The sequence below is a fragment of the Callospermophilus lateralis genome, chromosome 4 (genome assembly GCF_048772815.1).
Source record: "Callospermophilus lateralis isolate mCalLat2 chromosome 4, mCalLat2.hap1, whole genome shotgun sequence".
Taxonomy (NCBI): domain Eukaryota; kingdom Metazoa; phylum Chordata; class Mammalia; order Rodentia; family Sciuridae; genus Callospermophilus; species Callospermophilus lateralis.
The window spans coordinates 73,325,909-73,350,224 of NC_135308.1; the positions used below are offsets into that span (position 1 = coordinate 73,325,909).

Below are 24,316 nucleotides of genomic sequence, written 5' to 3' on the forward strand. Positions count from 1 at the left end.
CTCATGGGCAAAATCAAACAGTTGGACATGGAGGAAAAGAAAAGAATTTATCAAAAATTACAAGTCACAGCAGAAATGTTCTAAGAATAGAATGGATAATTACAAACTTATTCTAAGATTTGAAAAGAAATAAAAAGCATGTTGAAAGGGAAGCACAGAGTCTCCAAATGACAAGTACTTCATTGTTCTCAGACAACAGCCAGGTTTTTGTCAGAACAAGAAACTAAGGGGATATTACAGGTCTTAAAAACATTAGAAGATGATAGGCCCCAATTTCCAACAGGCCCCATGGAATGTTTTCTGGGAGAGGGATGCAGTAGCATATCGATAAAGACTCAAAGGAGGTAATATCAACCAAGATCACTGAGACTGTGAGGAGTTGAATACAAAGAAGAAAATAAGGGAAGACCAGGCCCCTCATATCACTGCAGTTCCCCATGATGTGGCAGAGGGGAATATTAACAAACAGCTTTTCAACAGGATTGTTATTTGGGACATGCTTTGGAGAGGCCTTGAGCTCTTTCTACCCATCCAGGTAATCATGCATCACTCTCCTCACCCTCTTCCTCCTCTGCTCATGGTACCTTAAGGTCACTATGCTCCTCCCAAGTCAGTACTTACACTGATAAATCCTCTACTTTCTTTTCTCATTGAACCTCTAGTGCTCCTAAAGTTCGGTGGACACAACATCTTTATTTTATTTTTATGTGGTGCTGAAGATCCAACACAGTGCCCTGCGCATGCCAGGGGAGCATGTTCCCGCTGGAGCTACATCCCCATCCCACAGATTTTCTTAAATCTGCCTTTGAAACAGGATTGCAAGAGTTGGTTAAAGTAATCTCTATCCAGTATTGATTCTGTAGATTTATTTCCACTCATCCATTATATTTGAATATATAAAACTTTTCTAACAACAACCTGCAGGCATAGGACAAACACATAAAAATAGACAGTAGGTCACCTCTACATGTGATATGAGCTTCCTCCTTTGCAGAGCAAGATTGGTGTTTCCAGGGGTCAGAAGGACACTGCCAGAGAGAGCTATCAATTTCTCGACAGTGGATTCCGTCTATCCAGTGGGGTCTAGAATATTCTCTGGGAGGAACCAAGAAATCCAGAGTCCCAGTGTCTCCACAGCCAAGCTGTCTGCAGATCATGGATAGGGTCATGGGTTCCATAGGGCTGTGGCAGACACTGCCCCAGGTGTTGTTGTAGAAAATCTCCAGCCACCCAGAACACTCCTGGTCCTTGCTCACCAGCCTGAGGGCCAGGAACTCTGAAATGGGAAGGAGGAAAACAGGGCTCAGTGAGCATTCAACTCTTATTGCTATTCAACTCTTACTGGGGACTCTGCAGGAAGTGAATTCTTTATCTACTATCTGACTAACCATCTGACAGATCCTAAAAAAATGAGTATAAACAGAGGGGTGGTAGAATAGTGGAGCTCCAAATATGACTACTTGTTGATCCTGAGGGCTTGTGAATATTTGAGCTCACATTGCAAAAGGGCTTTTCAAACAAGATTAAGAAAAGAATCCTTTCTCTCTAGGCAAGATGGAACATTATTGTATTCCAAGTTGATTGGAAGGATAAAGCAGGAGCATCCTATGTTTGAAGCCAGCCTCAGCAACTTAGTGAGGCTCTAAGCAACTTAATATGACTCTGTCTCAAAATAAAAAGTAAACAAAAGTGTCATGGTTGTGCTCTAGTGGTTGAGTCCCCTGATTCAAACCCATAACCAAAATACAAACAAATACAAAAATAAAAAATTAACCAAAGTATGCTTTCATTGTGAGATTATCTTGGATCATCCTGGATAGGATTTCCTCAATGTAATGACATCCTTATACCTGTATCCTCACAAACAGATAAGCCATTCTGGCCCTCACCAGAGTGTGATGTGAACATGGAATGGCAAGAGGGTTGAAATAATTTGGGTTGAAGAAGGAAGGTGTCATACAAGGAATTCAGGTAATTTATATAAGTGGAAAAAGGTAAGAAAAAGAGTCTTCCCAGAGCTTCAGCTGTTGCAGCCTGCTGACACCTTGTTTATAGCCCACACAGACCCAGGTCAATCTTCTAACCTACACACTGTAAGGTCATAAATTTGCATTGTTTTAAGACCCTCAGTCTATGGTAACAGAAGAAATAGAAGACTAATTCAGTGGGTCTTCTGTTGCTGCACTGGCAGATAACAGAAGAGTGATGACTGCCTTAAATGGAAATTGTACAGAATGACTGCGTCAGGAGACAGTGCTGAGATGGAAGTAGCAGGAAATGGAAGCACCTAATTTTCTCCTCTGCTGCAGGGACAGGAATTGTGAGAGGCACCAAATCACGTTTACCATGTCAGCAACTACCCAATACCAGCCCTAGAGCTCAGACACCATCCTGCAGACCCTTTCAGCCTCTGCACAGAATGTATCACAGACCTGAGCAGATGACCCCAGCATCCTTCTTGTGCCTGCAGTTGTGCTGCTCCCAGCTCTGTGAAGGGCACTGCCACACATAGGCCTCCTCTCCTGTGCAGTTCAGCTCATCCAGCCAGATGGGCCCTGATCCCTCTCCAAAGTGAGCAGAGATGGTGGCCTCCAGGGCCACTCCACAGCCCAGCTGTCTGCACACCACGTGGGCATCACTCAGGTCCCAGCTGTCATCACAGATGGAGCCCCAGGAGCCCTGCTGCAGGATCTCCACTCTCCCTGCGCAGCGACTGCCCCCGTCCACCAGGCGGAGCTGTCTGCTGTCTGAGGAGAGACAGGGTCGTGTTAGTGGGCATTTGCACAGGGAATGGGAAGACTCTGGTGCTGGGATCCTTACTCACCTAAGCAGTTGGCAGTGTGGCCCTCTGAGGCTTCAGAGACTTCTGGGTCAGGCCAGGAGTCATTGCATTGGGACAGCAGCTGAGCCTGGTTTCCTACAGATGGGAGTAGAGAGCAGGAAACTGAATTAAACTTGACAATAACCCAGTGATGGCATCTGAAAGCTGTAGCCCATGATCAGTAACTTCCTATCTTCGATTCAAGGATTCTGCTTCTGCTTCTGAGACACACTTCCCTCTTAAATGAAGTGTAAATCTACTAAAGTCCCAGGAATGACTTTAGGAAAGTGTGAATACAGCTCCCAGGGAAGCAAGACTTAGGAGTCAAGCTCAGAGAAAAATAAAACTATATTCATCTATTTTTCCATGGAAGCATTTGGGCATTCAAATGTAGTAGGTGACACTCTGAAAATCTCAGCATGTTTGCCATTTTTTCCTAGGAGTACACAAGTAAAGTTTACATTTAAACAAAGAGGAGTAATCATATTTAAATAACCAGGAAACTTGTATAATATTTTATAAAAGAATATTTGTCATAAAGATGGTGCATCTTCGTAGAAAATAACAAAAATCCAATAAATATTTGTGAGTTATGTATAATTAAAAAGAACCAAGTAAAATTATCCTATATAGTCAGTAGCTAAAAATAGGAAACCAGAGGATGAGTCTAACAATACTGTAGGTTAACACAAAATAGAAAAATTAAGTGGATTAGCATGGGAAAACACAGAGTGAAAAACAAAAACAAACCATAAGAAATATAATAGGATACTAAGAGAGATGGTGAGAGAACCAACATTCCTATATACTCTACAAGTTTTAGGTATTAAGACCATAATTCATTGTATAAAAAATAAAATTAGAAAATACACAAAGTGAGACATTTAACACACTTGTAGTTTTTGAAATTACCCACAAAATCTGTGACACTCTATTGACCTGTGCTGTCCATTCCTCCTACCCTCCCATCTGGGCTGACAGTGGTGAGTTGTCTATAATGTCTATAAGCAACAGAATGTGGTGAAGCCAGCACAGCTTGACTTAGGAACCTAGCTAAGAAAGTCAGGCCTCCTCCTCTGACTTAGTAGGATGTTTGCTTAATGGGAAATCTATTCAGTAGAGACTATCGTGTAGGAGAGAACATTTGAGGTGATTCTTTCAGTAACCCCAAGTGAACTTTAAGCTACCAGCCATGTGAATGAACTGTCCTGGATTCCCAGCTTGGTCAAGTCTTCAATGACTTCAGCTGCAGATGAGATCCAAGTGCAAGCACATGAGATATCACAAGTGGCAACTCCCCAAAGCCCTTGCCAAATGGGTAAAATGAAATATATTTTTACTTGTGTTACTATTTTTTGGGGAGAAGTGATGCATTAAAAACAGTGGCAACTAGGACAATGATATTTACTGTGAAACAGCAATTGTACATTCCCATATTTTGTGGGGCACTATTCACAATAGCTATAGTATGGAATCAGACGTCCATTGCAAGAGAAATTCATAGAGAACGTGGTATAAATGTGACCATAAAAGGAATAGTGTCTTGCCTTTTGCATCAAAATAGATGGAATCATAGGACATTAAGTTAAGCTCAATAACCTAGACACAGAAAGACAAGTACCACACATTCTCCACCATATGTGGAAGCCAACAGGTTATTCTATGGAAATTGGCAATGACACTGTGGTTATGTAAATAGTCTTGATAATATTTCAAGAATAAGGAAATATCTTATTCACTTACTCTTAACTAGTCACTCAGAAATATATATTCAGGGAAAAATGTGGCAGGAAGAGGGGATAATATAGAAAAGAAAAGGGGATAATATAGCATTGGGGAATCAGGGTTAGGATTATCTGAGAATTTTGTGCTATCTTTGAAGCTTTCATTTATTTTATTATTTTTCTTGATGATTTGAGAATTCAGAATTATCAAATCATCAAGAAAAATAATAAAATAAATGAAAGAGAAAAAGGAAAACAAAGCCATAAAAAAGTGAATTTGAAAACTAGTTGTGGTGTTTAGATACTGGGTATCCCAGAAAAGCTTATGTGTGAGACAATGAAAAGTTTACAAGTGAAATGATTGGGTTAGGAACATTTTAATGTATTCAGCACATTAAGCCTTTGATAGTATTAACTGGGTGGTGACAATAGTCATGTATGTTGTGGCTGGATGAGATGGGTCCCTGTTGGCATGATTTTGGGATTTATATGTTGTCTTTGTTGAGCAGAGTTCTCTCCATTTCTGCTTCTTGATGGCTATCTTCTGACCTCCTTTCCCCTGCTTCACTCTTCCACCATGATATTCTGCCTTACCTCCAACCACAGGAATGTAGTAGGATATCTATGGACTGAGACCTCTGAAACCTTCATCTTCAAAATAATTTTTTCTCCTAAAATTGTTCTTGTCAGGCCTTTCTGTCACAGCACAAAAAAGTAGACTAAAACATTAAATGTCCTAGGACATTTTACTAAAAGAAACTCATAAAATAACATCAAAAACATAAAACACCAATAGTATATCTAGTGAAAGTTATGTTTAATTTCTGAGGGAAATTAGAGATTTACCTTATACATTAATTAGCTCCATATTGATGTTTAGGTCAAATCCAAACTCAATCTACAGAGCATCATTCTATTATTGAATTAAATATATCATGTTGTTTGTAAAATGTATTTGAAATTCAGAAGACCAAGCATGACCAATGCACTGGGCAGGAAAAACAACACAATTAGAGCAGTTACTTTAAAGAAATCTTTACAAAAGTTAATGAGGCATGGTATAAAGTTATAGTTAAGGAGGTGTGCATGACTACAAGCCTATAAAATGACAGAATGGAATGGAACAGAGCATAGAGCAAGAGTCAGAAATATCTGCACCCTGTGTATTTCAAAGGTGACACAGCAATGGGGAAAAGGCTTTTCAGTAATGATTCTGAGTCAATAGGATGTACAAACAATGATGTGAAAGTTTTTTCATATCACACACTATATAAAACACCAATTCCAGAAAGATTGTTCAACTATATGTAAAAGAAATGTAACTAAATGTGCATAAGATACTATTGAAAAATATTTTTATTATCTTATGATAACTACGTTCTTTTTAAAAGGACACTAGAACACTATAAGTGCAGCAAGTGTTGATATGCTGTGCTTCATAAAGAACAAGAATTTGACTCCAGGAAGAAGACCATATAAAGTGGGGGCATATGAAATGGAAAGGGTGAATAAAGATAAACAATTATATCCATATTTGCATCAAACAATATTGACATGGTAATTTGTAGGATAATTATTTGGGTACTCAAAAAGTGCAAACAACTCAAATATCCACATCATTTGAATTGATCAATATATGATCCTGTAGATATTTGCAGAAAACTCTACAACAATAAAAATAGTACTCAGCTAAAAATAAAAAAAAATGGGTAAATTGTAAACATTATGTTGAGTCAAAGAAGACACGAAAAGATAACATGGTGCATGATTTTACATGAAGCTCAAAATCTGAAGAAAATATTCTTTGGCAGCAAAAGCTAGATTGTTCTTCTTTGGAGGTGAGGAATGCACAGTGACTGGAGGAATGTGAGAGTGACATCTGGGAGCTGCTGATGCTCTCTGATAGTCTAGGGTGAGGAATGTGACAGAGCTGTCATTCATTGTTATAAAGTGTTATATGTGGATTTCAATAAATTATAATTCTTACTTAAAACCAACCTTTTTAATATTTTTTGACAGGGCTGAAAGATGAGTGATCATTAAGAATCATAGTTCACCACAGAACGTCTCATTTTTGAAGTCAGCTCTCCATGTTGTTTGCTCTTAGAGACATGTCACTCAAGTACCAGCCAGCCCTGCCCTCTCTTACCTGAGCAGACCACAGAGGCTGTGTTTCCATGGGCACAGGCAGGAACACCCAGGGCAGTCACAGGGCAATTCCACAGGAAGGACTCAGACCCTGAGCAGTGGAATCGGTCTCTCCAGATCTCATCTCCTCCTTCCACAAAGTATGCTCCCTTTGGGGTGGAGATGGCGACCCCACAGCCCAGCTGACGGCAAACAACATTGGCATTGGCCATATTCCAGTGGGAGGCACAGAGTGTTTTCCAGCCTCCAGAGGTCTTCATCTCCACTTGACCCTCACACTGAGAGCTGCCATTTTTCATGAGCCGAACATCTGTATATCCTGGTAGAAGACAGGGTTTAGCAAAATCACACATTTTTTGTAATCCCCATAGAGTATGTAAGGAAGTTAAAGTGCTGTTGTGAGTCTCACCTGAGCAGACAACTTGCACAGTCCCTCTGTGGGGGCAGCTGCCTGCAGGACAGGGCACTCTGGGGCAGAACCAGAGGCCAGGCTCCTGCCCCTCACACTGGAACTCTTCAGCCCAGATCTGTTCACTGTCCTCTCTGAAGGGCAGGTTCCCCAGGACAGATGCAGCCTTGCCACACCCCAGCTCTGCACAGATGACCTGGGCTGTGGCTAATGTGAAATTCCCATCAGATACTGGAGTCCATCCTCCTCCAGAATTCACTTCCACTCGCCCAGAGCAAGGTCCATGTCCTCCAACCAGATGCACAAATCCTATGGGAGAAAAAACAAACAACAAGTACCAGCCTATTAATAGAAGGAGGAAGCTACAATTCACAGGTAATGCTGTGAAATCTTTTTTTTTTTTTCAGGATTGTGGTATGGGGCTTGGATTCAACAGATGGTTCCTGAATGTGAATTCATGGAGGAAGTGTTTGAAGACAAATTTTGAAGAAGGAATTTGTGAGGTCAATTCTAAATTGTTGATTCAAGGAATAAATATACATACTGCTCTACACACATGTGTATATGTCCAAGAAATGAATATATATAGTGTGTATTAAGCAGTTTTCTTTTATATGGACATATTATTCTTTATATTATAAATGTATCTGTGTGTTTTAATCATTTTAATTTAATCATTTTAATCTAATGACTTTCTGTGAAGTCCATCTCCTTTTTTTAAATTAGATCCATATGTATCCACTGAAAGTGAAATCAATGTAGAAAAACTAGGATTAATTTTTCACTATTTTATGCTCTGAAATTATCAATTCATAGATAATAATTCCAAATAATATAATATTAGTTAATGAATGAAAAAATCAATAGGTCTGGAAACTGACAGTTTATACTTATTTCTCAATTAGGCAAAGGAAAAGAGCCCACTAAATAGTGTGAGGCTGAGATAGAAAATAGGTTATTGTGACTATAATAATCAGAGTTTTTAAAATCATTCTTCACTTGATAGAAGAAAGAAAGGCCATTTATAAGTAGGAACAGAAGTTATGAGAGATTTGAGCTTAAGCATTGTTATTTTTTCTTTTATTTTGTGTTTTTTAAGGGTTTATTTTGTTTCTAATAAACAGAGTTTTAAGACTTCATTATACATCTACTGAAGCTGGTCAGGAAGTGATTTCAAGTATGGGACCAGATAATTTGAGGAGGCATTTGGTTATAGAGGTGAAATTGTAATGTAATAATACTTTTATGTAGTAATGAAGTTCAACAATGAAACCTTTCTGAAGAAAATAGCATGTTCATTATATTTGTCCCCAATTAAGCCATCATTGTGGAATGAAGATTAAGAGCATTAATCTAATTAATAAAATTCTTTCTTAATATACTCCCTTTTCTCTCTGAAGCTGATGTATTAAAATGAAGTGTGAATGAGTAAAGTGTAACTAATTGATAATTTTAATTTATATCATTATAGAGGAGTAATATAGTGTACCTTACATATAGAGTCAAAATGCAGATATACAAATTCCAAACTGAAATCCCTAATCTTTAGGAGGTTATATTTTAAAGAATATGAGGCCTACAGGAGCATCATAAAATCAGCCATCACTATCCAGTGACAGGAACAGCAAAAACCAGCCTCCAGAACAGAAACCTGGCTGGCTGAAGGCTCTGCCTGTGGATGCACCAGGTCTCCTTCTCTGTGAACTCTGGTTTCCACTCAGTTCCTCCTTCACATTAAAGGTCAACATCAGCACCATCAGAGAGGTCTACCAGATTTGCATGACTGATTGTAGTTTAAGCTCAGATAGAAACACAAATTTGCCTGAAGTGGCACTATCTCCTTTTTTATTTTCCTTTCTTAAAAATAATATTTGACCCACTGATAGCTTCCAAGAGTTAGAATGTCTCAGTGGAGATAAAATAACATTACATGCAAATTTTATCTGAGATAATCCACTGGGATATATGAGTGTAGTGTCCTCTGGTTGAAATGTTATGAGGGCATCTTTGTCTTAGACACTGAATTTTAATGGAATATCAAACCTTTGCAATAAACTTTTATATAATTTCCATTATTAAAAATCAGCAAAGAAATAGATCACCCAATGTAGGTTTCACCTTTACTCTTCTACTCTTCATAAATCAGAGAAACTTGATCCAGCTATACAGCCTGAGAGGAAAAAGAGTAAAATTCATACAGTACATGTACTCAAACCATAACTGAGTCTCTGTAATTGTGCTGATCTGAAATCCTGAGGTGTTCAGAGGGCAGTATTGTTGCAAACTCAGCAATACATTTATTTGTTTTTTTAAAAAGAGCTATGTTAACAAGAACTACTGAATGTAGAACCAATACAATTAACCAAATTCCATGAAAACTCCAAAGGACAAACACAGCAAAACTAAAGTAATTTTGAAATCTTAAGGTTTGACATCTACATCTTGAACACTACGGAACAAATTTTGCTTTTTATGTCAAATCAGAAGACTCATAGACACACTTGCACTTCAGTCAAAAAGAGGAAAACATCAAATCCCACAACAACCAATCAAGGAAAATGGTCCTGCTCTGTGGCCTAAGAAACCTGGAGAATTGGCACCAAAAAGACCTGAGGGTGCAGAGTGTGTGTTTAGCACATGACAGCAAAGAGATTCTTTTGGTAGCTTCTCTTGTAGGGACAGACAGATGGGAAGCTCCCAGGCAAGGTCTAGGTGTAGGTGCTTCCTGTATAAATAAATGAGGTGTTATGATATTTATCCTAAATCCATTCTCAGTCTCATTTTCCCTTCCTAAACCTCTCTATCTGAATTCTCTAGTAACCTAAATTCCTCAACTTTTTGTTGAGGGTATCTTTGTCTTATGCACTGCATTCTATTGGAATAGCAAACCTTTGCAATAAACTTTTCACCTTGACCTGATATAGCAGAGAGGTATTTGAAGAGAGAATTAAGAATCTACTTTCATGGTTTCTAACCCAAATTACTAATGTCTTTTTAGGATTTACCATGTTCCAGAAATGTTTTTAGGTGTTGGGCATGAATATTTCAAGGAAATAGTGAGAACAAAAGCAAAAAATTTCAAGCCATTTGAAGTTTATGAGAGTCCTGGTTGGGGGAAAAAAAAGAAAAATGGCATCTGCAGAAGTCCATTGATTCACATGAATCATTCTCACTAGAGATTGTAGTCAGATCTATCCTTGTCTGATTCTTTGCTTCAGGAAACATTTCTTCATTGGGCAAGTTTCAAGTTTTTCTTAAAAAAGTTGTCATCCATGGGACCTTTTACTCCCCCATTCTGACCTCAATACCTCAACTTTGAGTTACACTTACAAATCATTTTTCTTTGACACAGCAAGGGTGTCCAGAACTCACACAAATGTACATAGATTCCCCACCCTACACGAGGGTCTTAAGTGCTGCTCAGATAATCCTTATATGCTCTTTGTTAATCCTCTGTTGACATCCCCCAGACCCTGGAAGTGTCCTCTGTCTTCCTTAAAATGTTCCATTGTTCTCATTCTTATCAAATTTACCTCACAATGCACTTCTCTTGTATTACTGAATCCATCACATATAAACTCTATAAACTTTTCTCATATCTTTTCGCCCATAGCATTTTTCTTCTTTTTTCATTTAAATTTATTTTAACTAACACCTAAAATATAAATAGTATACCTATTAATGGAGTAAATAGATCTCTTGATTTATGGATATACTGTATTATTTTGTTTCCTCAAACACTTTTCATTTTCTTTTGTGAAAATTTCCAATATGCTCTCTTCTTGCTTATTGAAATAAAGTTTTATTATTGCTATCTATAGTCACTCTATTGTGCAATGGTGCACAAGAACTTCTGGTCTATCTAAGTAAAACCTATAATGGATTGATCAATCTACAGCCTTCCATATCTAACCCTTACACTTTCCAGCCTATGGAAATCACAATTCCAGTCTAAACTACTAAATTTTTATGAGGTCAACTTTTTTGGGTTTCACATATAATGAGATTATAAGACTCTTGTCCTTTTTGCCTGACTTATTTCACTTAACCTAATGATTTTCAGGTTCATGCATGCTGCAGCAAATGAAAGGATTTTATTCTTTTTTTATTTTGGCCAAGGAGTATTCCATTATGTAAATGTACTTCATTGTAATCAGGTATAAATTGATGGACACTTAGATTATTTCCCTATCAACTACTGTCAGTAACTGCCATAAACATGAGAGTACAGAGGTCCCTTCAACATCCTGAATTCATTTCCTTTGGATATATGCTCAGCAGTGATTGCTGTATTATATGGTGATTTTTTGGGGGGAGGGTTGTCTGATAATAGCTTTGTATTTTCTTGTAAAGGACACCTTTGCCATGTTGTGTTTTTTTTTTTTTTTTTTTTTTGAGAGAGAGAGAGAGAGAGAGAGAGAGAATTTTTTAATATTTATTTTTAGTTTTCAGTGGACACAACATCTTTATTTTATTTGTATGGTTCTGAGGATTGAACCCAGTGCCCTGTGCATGCCATGCTGGTATGCTACCACTTGAGCCACATCCCCAGCCCAATATTGTATATTTTTAATTTGCAGATTTTTCCTTCAGTTCTATGAAAATCTTATGGCACTCACTTCTGGCCTACATGTTTCCTGTTGGGAAGTTAACTGTCAGATGAATTAGGACACCCTATGTGTTCTTTGTGTCTTTATTCTTGATTCCTTGAGACTCTTTATCTTTCATCTTTGAAAGCTGTATTATAATGTGGAATGGCAAGAGCTCAAGCATCCAGGTCAAATTTGGGTGCCCAACTAAACTTTCAAGCCCAAGCAGAGACTTAAATATCTCCATAGTATGCTCCCTAGGGCTTTGGGAAGGAACGAGGAGTGTGGTCCTATGGCAAACAGTGCTGCAATGCTATGTCACACACTAGGCCACAACCTGCCAAGGCAACACAGCTCTGGGGAGGGACCAAGATCCTCAATGCCATGAATTGCCTACTGTTGAGGTGGACTCATGACCCAAGACTCCAGCAACCAGCCACAGGCTCTTCTTGAGTGTCCCACCGTACACAGGACATGCTTTCTCTATGAGTTCTGTCCTACATCTGAGGCCTCTATTTCCTACTGAGTACTGAGTATCATCATAATGTGCTTGGCATTGTGCTCTAAGACAAAATTCTATATTTGTTCTTGTGTCCTGCTCCTTAGACAGAAGAGTATTAATTTCCTTCTGCCAAGACAGATTGGAAGAGTGAGGGTGGAGATAGTCTCTTAGATGTCCAAATAAACGTAGTTCCAGAGTCTCAATCTGAGGTTATTGACACAGGACCAAGTGTTGTTGGGCTTTACTGGGAACCTGCCTAGTTCTATGTTTCAAGTCTAAGGCCTTGATTTAATTACCATTCCATTCCCCAAAAAGGATGCATATTTCTTCATGCTGGGTGGCTTCAATTAACAGAAAGGATAACTCTTATTTGCCTCTCTCGTTCAATGTGTCTTTTCTTTTTATTATCATAAAAGCAGGCAATCATTTCTTACTTTTCTTTTCATACACCCTGTTTATTATCTCTTATCAAACTGTTTGGTGTCTGAAAAACTGTTTACATGGTGTTTGTGTGAGAGATCACAGATTCTGATGTCTAAATCTAGAAAGGAGAATTGCAACTTTGCAATAATCCATAAATTCCCCTATGATATGTTTGATCCCTGTGCCCATATATGTATTAAACCAGTATAAAATATTTCTGACTATACATATACAAACATTCAATTCAACTGAGAAAATTAGGGCCTCATTCTTGTCTGTCCTTTGAAAAGTGTTGCAAACAGAGTGTGTGTGCTAATTTATCTGTAATCCTAAAAAAAACCTGTAAATTAGAGAAATGAAAGTATGAAAATTGACTTTAAGTTTAAATGGTCTACAAAAAAATATCTTGTGAAGTAAGAGAGTTGAGAAGGGAAAGGACAATATCAGAGATTTACAGGACAGGAATAAATGAAGCCTGTCATCCAGTGCTACCCCTGAATCCTCAGATTCAGAAAAGGATCTTAGTCTCTCTGGACAATTCACCTCTTATTCCTCCAGGGATAAGACACTACTTCCTGGAACTTTCCATTCTCTTAGATAATGAAGAATACACTGACCATACCTGAGCAGATGACTCCTGAATCCCAGTAGTGCCCACAGTTGTTCTTTCCCAGACCCAGGGCAGGGCATTTCCACAAGTAGTCCTCCTCTCCTGTGCACTCCAGCTTTGTCAGCCAGATGGGCCCAGATCCCTCTCCAAATTGTGCATACAGCAAGGCATTGAAGGCCACTCCACAGCCCAGCTGTCTGCACACCACGTGGGCATCATTCAGGTCCCAGTTGTTATGACAGACAGTGCCCCAGGAATGCTGGTGAAGGATCTCCACTCTGCCTGAACAGCGACTGCCACCATCCACCAGGCGAAGCTGTGGGCTCTCTGAGAGAAAGAATCATGTCAATGGTTGTATTTAAAAGGAGCATGGGAAAGGTTCTCTTGTCATGTGGTATTGCCTTCCTAACCAAGCAGTTGGCAGCATGTACTTTCAGAATGCAGAACTTACTGAGCAAGACATGGAATCATTCATTATAGGCAGCAGGTAAGTCTGAGTTTCTAACATAACCTGAGAAAATTAATTGTGAAAAATAAGAAATGAAATCAAATATAATACAATCAAATGAGTAGTCTCAGGTAGAAGTTATTAGGTAGATCCAATCAGAGTAAAACTTGTTCTGCATATGATGAGACAAAAGAATTTGAGAAATGCCAAGATTCCTAATCTGAGTAGCTAACAGTGTCTTCTCTGAATGATTTCTAAGAGTTAGCAAAATGGGCCAGTATCTGAATTGGTTTCTTATAAAGCACATACACATGACTATCCATGAGATCGTCAGAAATCTCAGTTGACAGCCATGCATCCATGGGGAAAAAATGAAATTATACAGGCATTAAAAGTGAATGGATCATAAGACAAACCATAGCTATTGTAATATATTTCACTATTGAGTCTAGGCTTCATATTTTGATTATGGATATTAAATTTTAAATTTGTGTTCACTTTAGGTAGATTGGGCAACCTCCCTGAACAGATGATATCAGATATTGACATTGCCCAAATGTCACTAGGGATTATAAAAGGTTACTTATTCCCCCAATATATCCAATCTGTGCTTGGATTTCCTGCCAGGGGTTTGTGATGAGGAGGCAAATAGCAGAAGAGAAGTACACTTTTTTCATGACTCTGTGAGTAACGAGAGTCAGAGAACACAGGGGAGACTGTATTTTGAGAAGAGAAAGAAGAAAAAAACTGGAAATCAATGAAAAATGACAAAAAATGTTGACAAAATGGAGAAGCATTAAGGCAGCCCAGAGAAAAATACAAAGCAATTTTCAACTTCAACTCCAGTTGTCTTACCTGTGGTAAAAACACAGGGTTCTCACAAGTTTTAGATCAAATTTGGGGAGTTGTTCTGAGATGGACACCTTCCATATAACAAGACAGATTTGGAGAAGGAATTTATCACATTGCTCAGCAAGCTCTCAGAGTGCTGTAACCAGGGGCCATCTTGAGAAGGATACTATTGTAGGGGTAAAACTGTGCTGGAATTATAAAATATAGATTCATTATAACACATGGTCCCTCAGTCACCCCTCCACAGTGACTGGATGGAAGATGTGAGCACTTACAGTCTCAGATAGAAAGACTGACTTCCACAAACACACTGAGATGGCCACAGAGAAGGAACTAGAGGCCTCATTGATATGTGGGACTTCTCTATGTGAAGAGGAGTGATTCCAGTCTCAGGTGGCTGCACAGAGAGACCAGGTTTGAAAGCTCAGAGATCACATCTGGTGATTCACCCCATTCCTGTGCCCCATGTCCTGGGTGGAGCTCAGTAGTTTGATTGTTTACACCACTTTTCATAGGAATTCCAGAGATTCACCATGGTGTGACATTTGGCTAGACTCTGAGGGCTCAAGGTCCCTGGAGCAAGTGTGTGCTCACCAGTTGGGTCCACAAATTACTGAAGGAAGGGCTTGGGGTAATTTTGACTTTTACTATGCCCCTACTCTTTCAAACGGAACACCTCCAGCATGATTATGGCCTACCCCATCAATATTCCTTAACCTCCATTGCAGGAATTGTGGAGCAGAGTGCAGGCAGCATATCACACCATAACCTAGCTCTTGGTACCGTGGTTTGAACTCAGGGGCCCTTGGCTGTTGAGCCACATTCCCAGCCTTATTTTGTATTTTATATAGAGACAGGGTCTCATTGAGTTGATTGTGCCTCACCTGGCCGTTGCTGAGGCTGGTTTTGAACTAGAAATTCTCCTGTCTCAGCCCCCTGAGTTGCTAGGATTACAGGTGTGCACCACCATACCTGCTCCTAGCTCATTTTAATGAGAATTCAAAGGAGCTACATTTGGCTTCTTTTTTAGCCTAGGGACAGTTGGTGGATTCAAATGTTAAATGACCATGAAAGAGGTGTCTAAAAGACCAGGAAAGAGGTGTCTGTATGCAAGTATTTGTCTGGGAATACTTTTTACACATTTTTCATTTTTTAATATCTACATTATTATATTTTCCTTACTAGTATATATTTAATGAATTTTAAAATTCTTTAATTTTTTCTCTTTCTTTCTCATCTTTTTTATATAAAATAGTTTTCTTGTTATTTTTTCTTCTTTTCTTCTCTATGAGTTTTCTTCTGCAATTTTCCTTTTTGAATTATTTTTCCTTTTATTAATTTACTTTCTTGTTCATTCTAGATTTATTCTTTCCCTTATCTATTTTTATTGCTTATTTAGTTGTTAATGAGTTTGAGTATTACCATATTTTATAATATTTTTATAGCTGGTTTATGTTTCTGTGGTAGTTACTGCTGTTATTCATTATCTTCTTTCTGAATTATGATTGTGATAAAGTCAAGAACATTGAACAGTTTGGGTGTGCTGTGCCACTGAGCTATACCTCTAGTTACTTGAGTGGTGTTGCCCCTTAATGTAACCATAACCTAGCCCTGCTAAAACCTTGGTGGGTGTTATGGTTTGGATGTGAGGTGCCTCCCAAAGCTCCTGATGAGACAATGCAAGAAGTTTTAGAGGAGAAATGTTTGAGTTATGAGAGTTAAGACTCTCATAAGTCTATCTCAGTTGGTTAATTAAGCTTCTGATGGGATTAATTAAGAGGTAACACTATTCTTATCTTTGAATTACAGAAGAGATTAGGGAGTTGGGTGTACTTGAAGGGGGATGATTATAATGGGACATTATTTCATTTAATCAGGGTAAGAAAAACATATACAATCACAAGGAGAATGGAAACCTGAAAAACTGATAAAGGAAAACATTTATAATCTGCATGAGGATGAAATATCTGGAAAAGGTGCATCATGAATGTGTGTCATAAGGAGAAGAAGCAACAGTTAGAGAAGTGAAGAATGCCATCAAGATCTCAAGCTGGACAGTTAGTGATGGTCAAAAGTGTGGCTATACATGGAGATGGGTGTGAGGGAGCATTTATCCTGGTATTGCAGCCTTCCTGGATGAGGGGGAGTGATCAGGCTGGAGAGTGACACCAACAGAAGTGGTGGCTGGTTTCACCTCATGGGGAAAATTTCATGTTGCTGGACATTAAGAAAAAGGAAAGAAATTGTTGAAAATGACAAGGTGTAGCATAAATATTCTCTGATTTGTCCAGAAAAAAGATTGCATGTTTAAAGGAAATGCAGAGCCTCCAATTAATAAGGAAATCATTGTTTTTAGAGGGTGGCCAGTTTTTATTTTTTTTATCAGAGCATGAATCTGAAGGACACATTACAGTTCTTAGGAACTTAGAAGATATTAGGCTCAAATTTTCTTCAGGCCCCATTAATGTTTCCTGGGAGAGGAATGAAGTGGACACATTAATTTGCATTAGTATTCATATACAGCCTCAGAGGAACAGTATCATCCAAGACCACTGGCACTGTAAGGAGATCAACTTAAGAGGAAAATGAGGGGAGACCAGGTCACAACTCAAGGTCACAATGCTCTTTTTACCTCAGTATTTAAACTGAGCAAATGCTCTACTTTCTTTCTGCATTGCACCTCTACTCCTCCTTTATTTCTCAACCTAAATATGGTTTCTCTCTTCCTCAATGCACATATTTGTACAGCACCTATCATGCCTTTGTGACACTAAACTTTATGCATGTTGTGTGTCATCAGGCTGGAGTAAAAAATCCATAAGAGCATGGGTGATATTTTCTTCTTGTGTCTGTTTTCCAGCTTGGTATTAAGTTTCTCCCTACAAATCTCGCAATTATTTCTCATCAACAAACTAATCTGAGAGGTTGTCTGACTGCTGTATTGGATTTCAGAATAAACATCCCATTGTATTGAATTCCACAAGTTGCAACTCACTCAATTCAAAGTGTGAGGTAGATGAATTGCTTACTCCAAACCTTGTTTTCCTCATCTGAAATAAATGATCACCATAATGCCTACCAAGCCTTTAATGTGACGATTAGGCTACATTACATGTGGTGGTATTAGGGAACAAAGTGATATTTATGTGTATTATTGAGGTCCAATAATTCACACTCTCACTAAGGAAATGCAGAGTAATTAATATAAGGTAAGACTGCATTAGCTAATTGCTAACGATGTTCATCAGAGTACAGCATCGTGCTCCCATTCACTCAGTTAAGTATCTGGTACTTATAAATTGCTATCATTGCAGGTTACCTGACATCTGCCTTGAAACAGGATTGCAAGAGGTAGATCAAGTAATCTCAACCCAGTATTCATTTTGTAGACTTATTTGAACTCATCCATTATTTTTAAATACATGAAACTTTCCTAACAGCAATCTACATGCATAGGACACACACAAAGAAATAGACAATAGGTTACCTGTTGTACATGTGATATGAGCTTCCTCCTTTGGAGAGCAAGATTGGTGTTTCCACGGGTCAGAAGGACAATGCCAGAGAAAGCTATCAGTTTTTCGACAGCGAATTCCATCGACCCAGCGTGGTCTAGAACCTTCCCTGGAAGGAATCAAGAAATTCCGTATCCCAGTATTTCCACAGCCAAGCTGTCTGCAGATCACAGACAAGGTCATGGGTTCCATGGGGCTGCGGCATACACTGCCCCAGGTGTTGTTGTAGAAAATCTCCAGCCATCCAGCACACTCCTGGTCCTCGCTCACCAGCCTGAGGGCCAGGAACTCTAAAATGGAAAGGAGGAATATGGGTGCCAGTTAGCATTCAACTCTTAGTATTGTTTTTTTCTTTATTCTTAAGTAGTGAGTGCTCTTTGCTGATTCTCCTGAGGAAGTGTCCACTAGGTGGAAGACTGGAATTTTTGTCCCTTTAACCTGTTTTGCTAACTTGTATCTCTCTGTTTCTACAACAATGTAATAGTAGCAAATAAACAGGCAGGAACAGTGACTTAGTATATAATACCTGACCTGCTCACACCTTGTTTACAACCCACACAGACCCTGTTCAAAATTCTAACCTGTGCACTGTAGGATGACATATATGTGTTGATTTGATCACTCAGTCTGACAGATCCTAGAAAAGAAGGGTGGACAGAACAGTGACAGAAGATTGGAGATCCAAATATGTCCACTCCCTGATCTTTGGAGTGTGTGAATATTTTACCTCCTTGCCAAAGTGCTCCTAAGACACAATTAAGATCCTTTTGTGAATTATTCTGGATCATCCTGGATTGATAGGTGAGTGCAACCTGTCATATCCCTAGACCTCTATCATCAAAAGTAGATAATTCTTTCTGCCCTTCATCAGAGGGAGATGTGAATATGAAAAGATGGTCAGAGGATTGGACGGTGGTTGTTTTGAAGAAGGAAGGGGCCATGAGACAAGGAATTCAGTCAAATTCTAAAAGCTTCAAAAGGAAGGAAATGAGTCATCCAGAGCTGCAGCTGTTGTACCCTCCTCACACCTTGTTTATAGCCCACATAAACCCTGTTCAAGATTCTAATATGTACACTACAGGATGACCTATATGTGTTTTTTTTGAGTCACTCAGTCTATGGTAACTTGTTACAGCAGAAACAGAAAACTAATTCAGTGGGTCCAATGTTACACTGGCAGGTAATAAAAGAGTGATGACTGATTAAATGGACACTGTAGAGAATGACTGTGTCAGGGGACAGTGCTGAGAAGGAAGGAGCAGAAGCTCAGTAGCTTAAGCAGGAAACAGAAGCACCTCATGTTCTCTGTTGGAAGGACAAGAACTGTCATTCCCCTCTGCCCTGTCCCAACTCCTGTATGAAGCTCAAAAAACATCTTGCAGACCCTCCCCTGTCCTCCCAGCCTGTGAAAAGTGTGTACCACAGACCTGAGCAAATGACCCCAGCATCCTCCTTGTGACTGCAGTTGTGCTGCCCCCAGCCCTGGGAAGGGCACTGCCACACGTGGGCCTCCTCTCCTGTGCAGTTCAGCTCATCCAGCCAGATGGGCCCTGATCCCTCTCCAAAGTGAGCAGAGACGGTGGCCTCCAGGGCCACTCCACAGCCCAGCTGTCTGCACACCACGTGGGCATCTCTCAGGTCCCAGCTGTCATCACAGATGGAGCCCCAGGAGCCCTGCTGCAGGATCTCCACTCTCCCTGCACAGCGCTTTCCCCCATCCACCAGGCGGAGCTGTCTGCTGTCTGAGGAGACACAGGGTCATGTCAGTGGGCAGTTACACAGGGAATGGGAAGGCTCTGGTGCTGGAGGTCTTGCTCACCTAAGCAGTTGACAGTGTGGCTTTCTGAGGCTACGGAGCCTGCTGGGTCAGACCAGGAGTCATTGCACTGGGGCAGCAGCTGGATCTGGTTACCTACAGATGGGAGAAGAGAGCAGGAAACTGAATTAAGTTACATAATAATTGAGTGATGTCATCTGAAAGCTGTAGTCCCTGATCAGTAATTTCCTATCTTCAGAATTGTTCTCCTAATGATGATTTCTGCTTCTAATCTGACACTTTTGGGCTTTATGTTAAGCACTAGGAGTGACTTTAGGAAAGTGGGATTATGTTAGTGCTTCTTGAAAGCATTACAGAGCTACCAGGATAGCTAGACTTTAGGAGTTAAGTGCAGAAAAATTAAATGTGGGACCCACTATTTTTCCATGGATGCATTTGCCCACTCAAAGTTAGAAGGTGAGACTAATAATCTCAGCATGTTTGCCAGATTGTTTTGGCCAAACACAAGTAGGATTTGGTTTGAACCAAAAAGGAGGAATCAAGGTATACAATCAGGAAACTTGTATCATATTTTGTTAATTAAAAGTATTTTGTCATAGTAATGGTGACCAGTTTCTAAAAACTTCAATTGTTTTTGTATAATGTGATCTATCTTAAATAGAGTACCTGGAAGAGGCAAAATAAAATACTTTCTGAAGGTTTTGTAAAGTTTCTCAAAAACAATGCTGATCCAAAATACCACATAAAACAGTGTTAAATGGAGAACAATAAGAAAGAATGAAAAAAATGAGAAAGACTTTTCATATTAGTACTGGTGTTTCCTTATAGGTAATTTAAGTAATCATGATAAATGGTCTATTAAATGGCATGATGTTCATCTTGGCAGAGAAGTAAAAATTTGAGAGTTAAAAAATCAAGGGCTAAAAATAAGAACCCAAAGATGAGTCAAAAACATTAGATTATCACAGAATAGAAATTGCTAAGTACAAAAATATATAAAATACACTGAGTAAATCACAGAAAGATAAGGATAGAAATTATAAACAGAGACTTGAAAGACGTAGTGAGAGAACCTAACATTCCTATGTTATCTATAAGTCTTAGGTATTTAAGGCCACTATAATAGTGCTAAAAGTACAACTTAGAAAATATATAGTCAGATATTCAATACACATATAGCTTTAAAACGTATCCACAGAATATGTGATGCTCTATCCTTTGACCTGTGAAGTCCATTCCTCCTTCTCTTGAATCTGGGCTGACCATGGTGAGATGTAAGCAATAGAACGTGGTAAAGCCAAAATGGCTTGACATAGAAACCTAGCTTAGAAAGTCATGCCTCCTTTTCTGTCAATTTCAAGCTATCAGCTATGTGAATGAACTATCCTGGATTCCCAGCTTTGTCAAGTCTCTTCAAATGATCTCAGTTCCACATGACATTCAAGTGCAACCTCATGACAGATCTCAAGAGTCAAATGCCAAAAATCCTTCCCAAATTTATGAGTCAGAAAATTATGAGTAAAATGAAATGTATATTTCATTTGTGTTCCTCTATCTTTATTGCCTAACATTTTATTCAAATGCCTAACTTACAAAATAAGGATACATCTTTTAAGGGTGCTAGAAAACAAATGTCACATTACATTTAGAGGAAAACCAATTTGCATCTCAGCTGATTTCTCAACCCAGATGCTCAAATATCTCTAGTCTTGGAATAATATATTTCAGACTTTCAAAGAAAATGGATGTCGGCCAAGAATACAATACCCAGCAAAATTAAGCTTCATATTTGAGGATAAAATAAAAACCTTCCAGGATAAACAAAATTAAAAAGAATTCATAAATCGAAAGCCCTACATACTCAGCAAAATATTTCATGAAGAAGAATTAAAAAATAAAAGTGAAAAGCAGCAAAGTGAGGAAGCACACTAAGGGAGTCGTCAATAAAAGGGTAAACTAAATCAAATTAAAAGCCAGAAATAAAACCAAATGACTGGGAATACAAATCATATTTCAATAATATCTTTGAACATAAATAGCCAAAACCCATCAATCAAAAGTCATAGGCTGGCATGTTGGATTAAAATAACAAGACCTAACAATATGCCTCTTCAAGAGACCCACCTCAGAGTTAAAGTCATTCACAGACAAAAAGTGAAAAGATGGTAAAAGCTGTATCACTCACATGGTCATGTAAACAAACAGGGATTTCTGTCCTCATATCAGATAATGTGAACTTCAAGCAAAAGCTAATCATATGGCACAAAGAAGGACATCTCATATTGCTTAAGAAAATTATACATGTGCAAGACATAGCAATTGTAAATATTTATGCCCCAAATGGAGCATTTGTGTACATGAAACAAATTCTTCTCAATTTCAAAAAACAAATGGATCACCATACAATAATACTGCGTGAGTATAACATACCTCTATCACCATTGGATAGATCCTCCAAACAAAAGCTAAAGAAACTATAAAACTAAATAATACAATCCATAATTTAGATTTAAAGACATATATAGAGTATTTCATCCATCAATGATCAAAGACACTTTCTTCTTAGTAGCACATGAATCCTTCTTTAAAATAGATCATATCTTATGCCACAAAGCCAACTGGAGAAAATACAAAAAAAATAGAGATAATGCCTTGCATTCTGTTCAATCATAATGGAATAAAATTAGAAATCAAAGATTAAATTTAAGAAATAGAAGGTAGTATAACATCAGGAGATTAAATAAAATACTACTGAATGACCCATTGATTGCAGAAGAAATCAGGGCTGAAACAAAAAAATTACTTAGGGGAAATGGAAATAGTTTTGAAACATATCAAAATCTCTGGGACACTTTGAAGGCAGTAATAAGAGGAAAGTTCATTGCATTGAGTTTATTCACTAAAAGAATACAAAGTCAACAAAAAAGTAACCTAAGATTACATCTCAAAGCCCTAGAAAAAGAACAAATAAACACCAAATACAGTAGAGGACAGAAAAAAATTAAAATTAGAGCTGAAATCAGTAAAATTAAAACAAAATAAATAATTCAAAAAATTGACAAAATGAAAAGTTGGTTCTTTGAAAAAAATTAATAAAACAGATAAATCCTTACCACTAAGACAAAGAAAAAGAAAACAAAAATTACTAAAATTTGTGATAAAAAAGATACATTACATATAAAGACAGATGAGAATCAGAAAGTATTTTGAAAATTTATACTCAAAAATAAAATAAAAAATCTTTTTTTATTGTTGGTTGTTCAAAACATTACATAGTTCTTGATATATCATATTTCACACTTTGATTCAAGTGGGTTATGAACTCCCATTTTTACCCCGTATACAGATTGCAGAATCATATCAGTTACACTTCCATTGATTTATATATTGCCATACTAGTGTCTGTTGTATTCTGCTGCCTTTCCTATCCTCTACTATCCCCCCTACCCCCTCCCCTCCCCTCTTCTCTCTCTACCCCCTCTACTTTAGTTCATATCTCCCCCTTGTATTATTTCTCCCTTTCCCCTCGCTTCCTCTTGTATGTAATTTTGTATAACCCTGAGGGTCTCCTTCCATTTCCATGCAATTTCCCTTCTCTCTCCCTTTCCCTCCCACCTCTCATCCCTGTTTAATGTTAATCTTCTTCTCATGCTCTTCGTCCCTACTCTGTTCTTAGTTACTCTCCTTATATCAATAAAGGCATTTGGCATTTGTTTTCTAGGGATTGGATAACTTCACTTAGCATAATCTGCTCTAATGCCATCCATTTCCCTCCAAATTCTATGATTTTGTCATTTTTTAATGCAGAGTAATACTCCATTGTGTATAAATGCCACATTTTTTTTTATCCATTCGTCTATTGAAGGGCATCTAGGTTGGTTCCACAGTCTTGCTATCGTGAATTGTGCTGTTATGAACATCGATGTAGCAGTGTCCCTGTAGCATGCTATTTTTAGGTCTTTAGGGAATAGACCAAGAAGGGGAATAGCTAGGTCAAATGGTGGTTCCATTCCCAGCTTTCCAAGAAATCTCCATACTGCTTTCCAGATTGGCTGCACCAATTTGCAGTCCCACCAACAATGAACAAGTGTACCTTTTCCCCACATCCTCACCAGCACTTGTTGTTGTTTGACTTCAGAATGGCTGCCAATCTTACTGGAGTGAGATGGTATCTTACGGTGGTTTTGATTTGCATTTCTCTGACTGCTAGAGATGGTGAGCATTTTTTCATGTACTTGTTGATTGATTGTATGTCCTCCTCTGAAAATGTCTGTTGAAGTCCTTGGCCCATTTGTTGATTGGGTTATTTGTTATCTTATTGTCTAATTTTTTGAGTTCTTTGTATATTCTGAATATTAGGGCTCTATCTGAAGTGTGAGGAGTAAAGATTTGTTCCCAGGATGTAGGCTCTCTATTTACCTCTCTTATTGTTTCTTTTGCTGAGAAAAAACTTTTTAGTTTGAGTAAGTCCCATTTGTTGATTCTAGTTATTAACTCT

At 38.3% G+C, this 24,316-nt stretch overlaps 1 protein-coding gene across 1 annotated transcript in view; it reads right to left on the minus strand.

Annotated features, from left to right (window-relative positions):
* The window catches only part of LOC143398307 (scavenger receptor cysteine-rich domain-containing protein DMBT1-like), a 182,500-nt gene that overhangs the window by 36,511 nt on the left and 121,673 nt on the right, over window positions 1-24,316 (minus strand). The window contains exons 23-33 of the mRNA XM_076855297.1: window positions 19,861-19,953; window positions 19,469-19,783; window positions 18,023-18,331; window positions 17,273-17,277; window positions 16,901-16,949; window positions 13,239-13,544; window positions 7,103-7,411; window positions 6,695-7,012; window positions 2,825-2,917; window positions 2,433-2,747; window positions 962-1,276 (exon numbers count right to left, since the gene is read on the minus strand). Coding sequence (XP_076711412.1) covers window positions 962-1,276; window positions 2,433-2,747; window positions 2,825-2,917; window positions 6,695-7,012; window positions 7,103-7,411; window positions 13,239-13,544; window positions 16,901-16,949; window positions 17,273-17,277; window positions 18,023-18,331; window positions 19,469-19,783; window positions 19,861-19,953 — 2,427 coding nt within the window. The remainder of the gene's footprint in view (window positions 1-961; window positions 1,277-2,432; window positions 2,748-2,824; window positions 2,918-6,694; window positions 7,013-7,102; window positions 7,412-13,238; window positions 13,545-16,900; window positions 16,950-17,272; window positions 17,278-18,022; window positions 18,332-19,468; window positions 19,784-19,860; window positions 19,954-24,316) is intronic.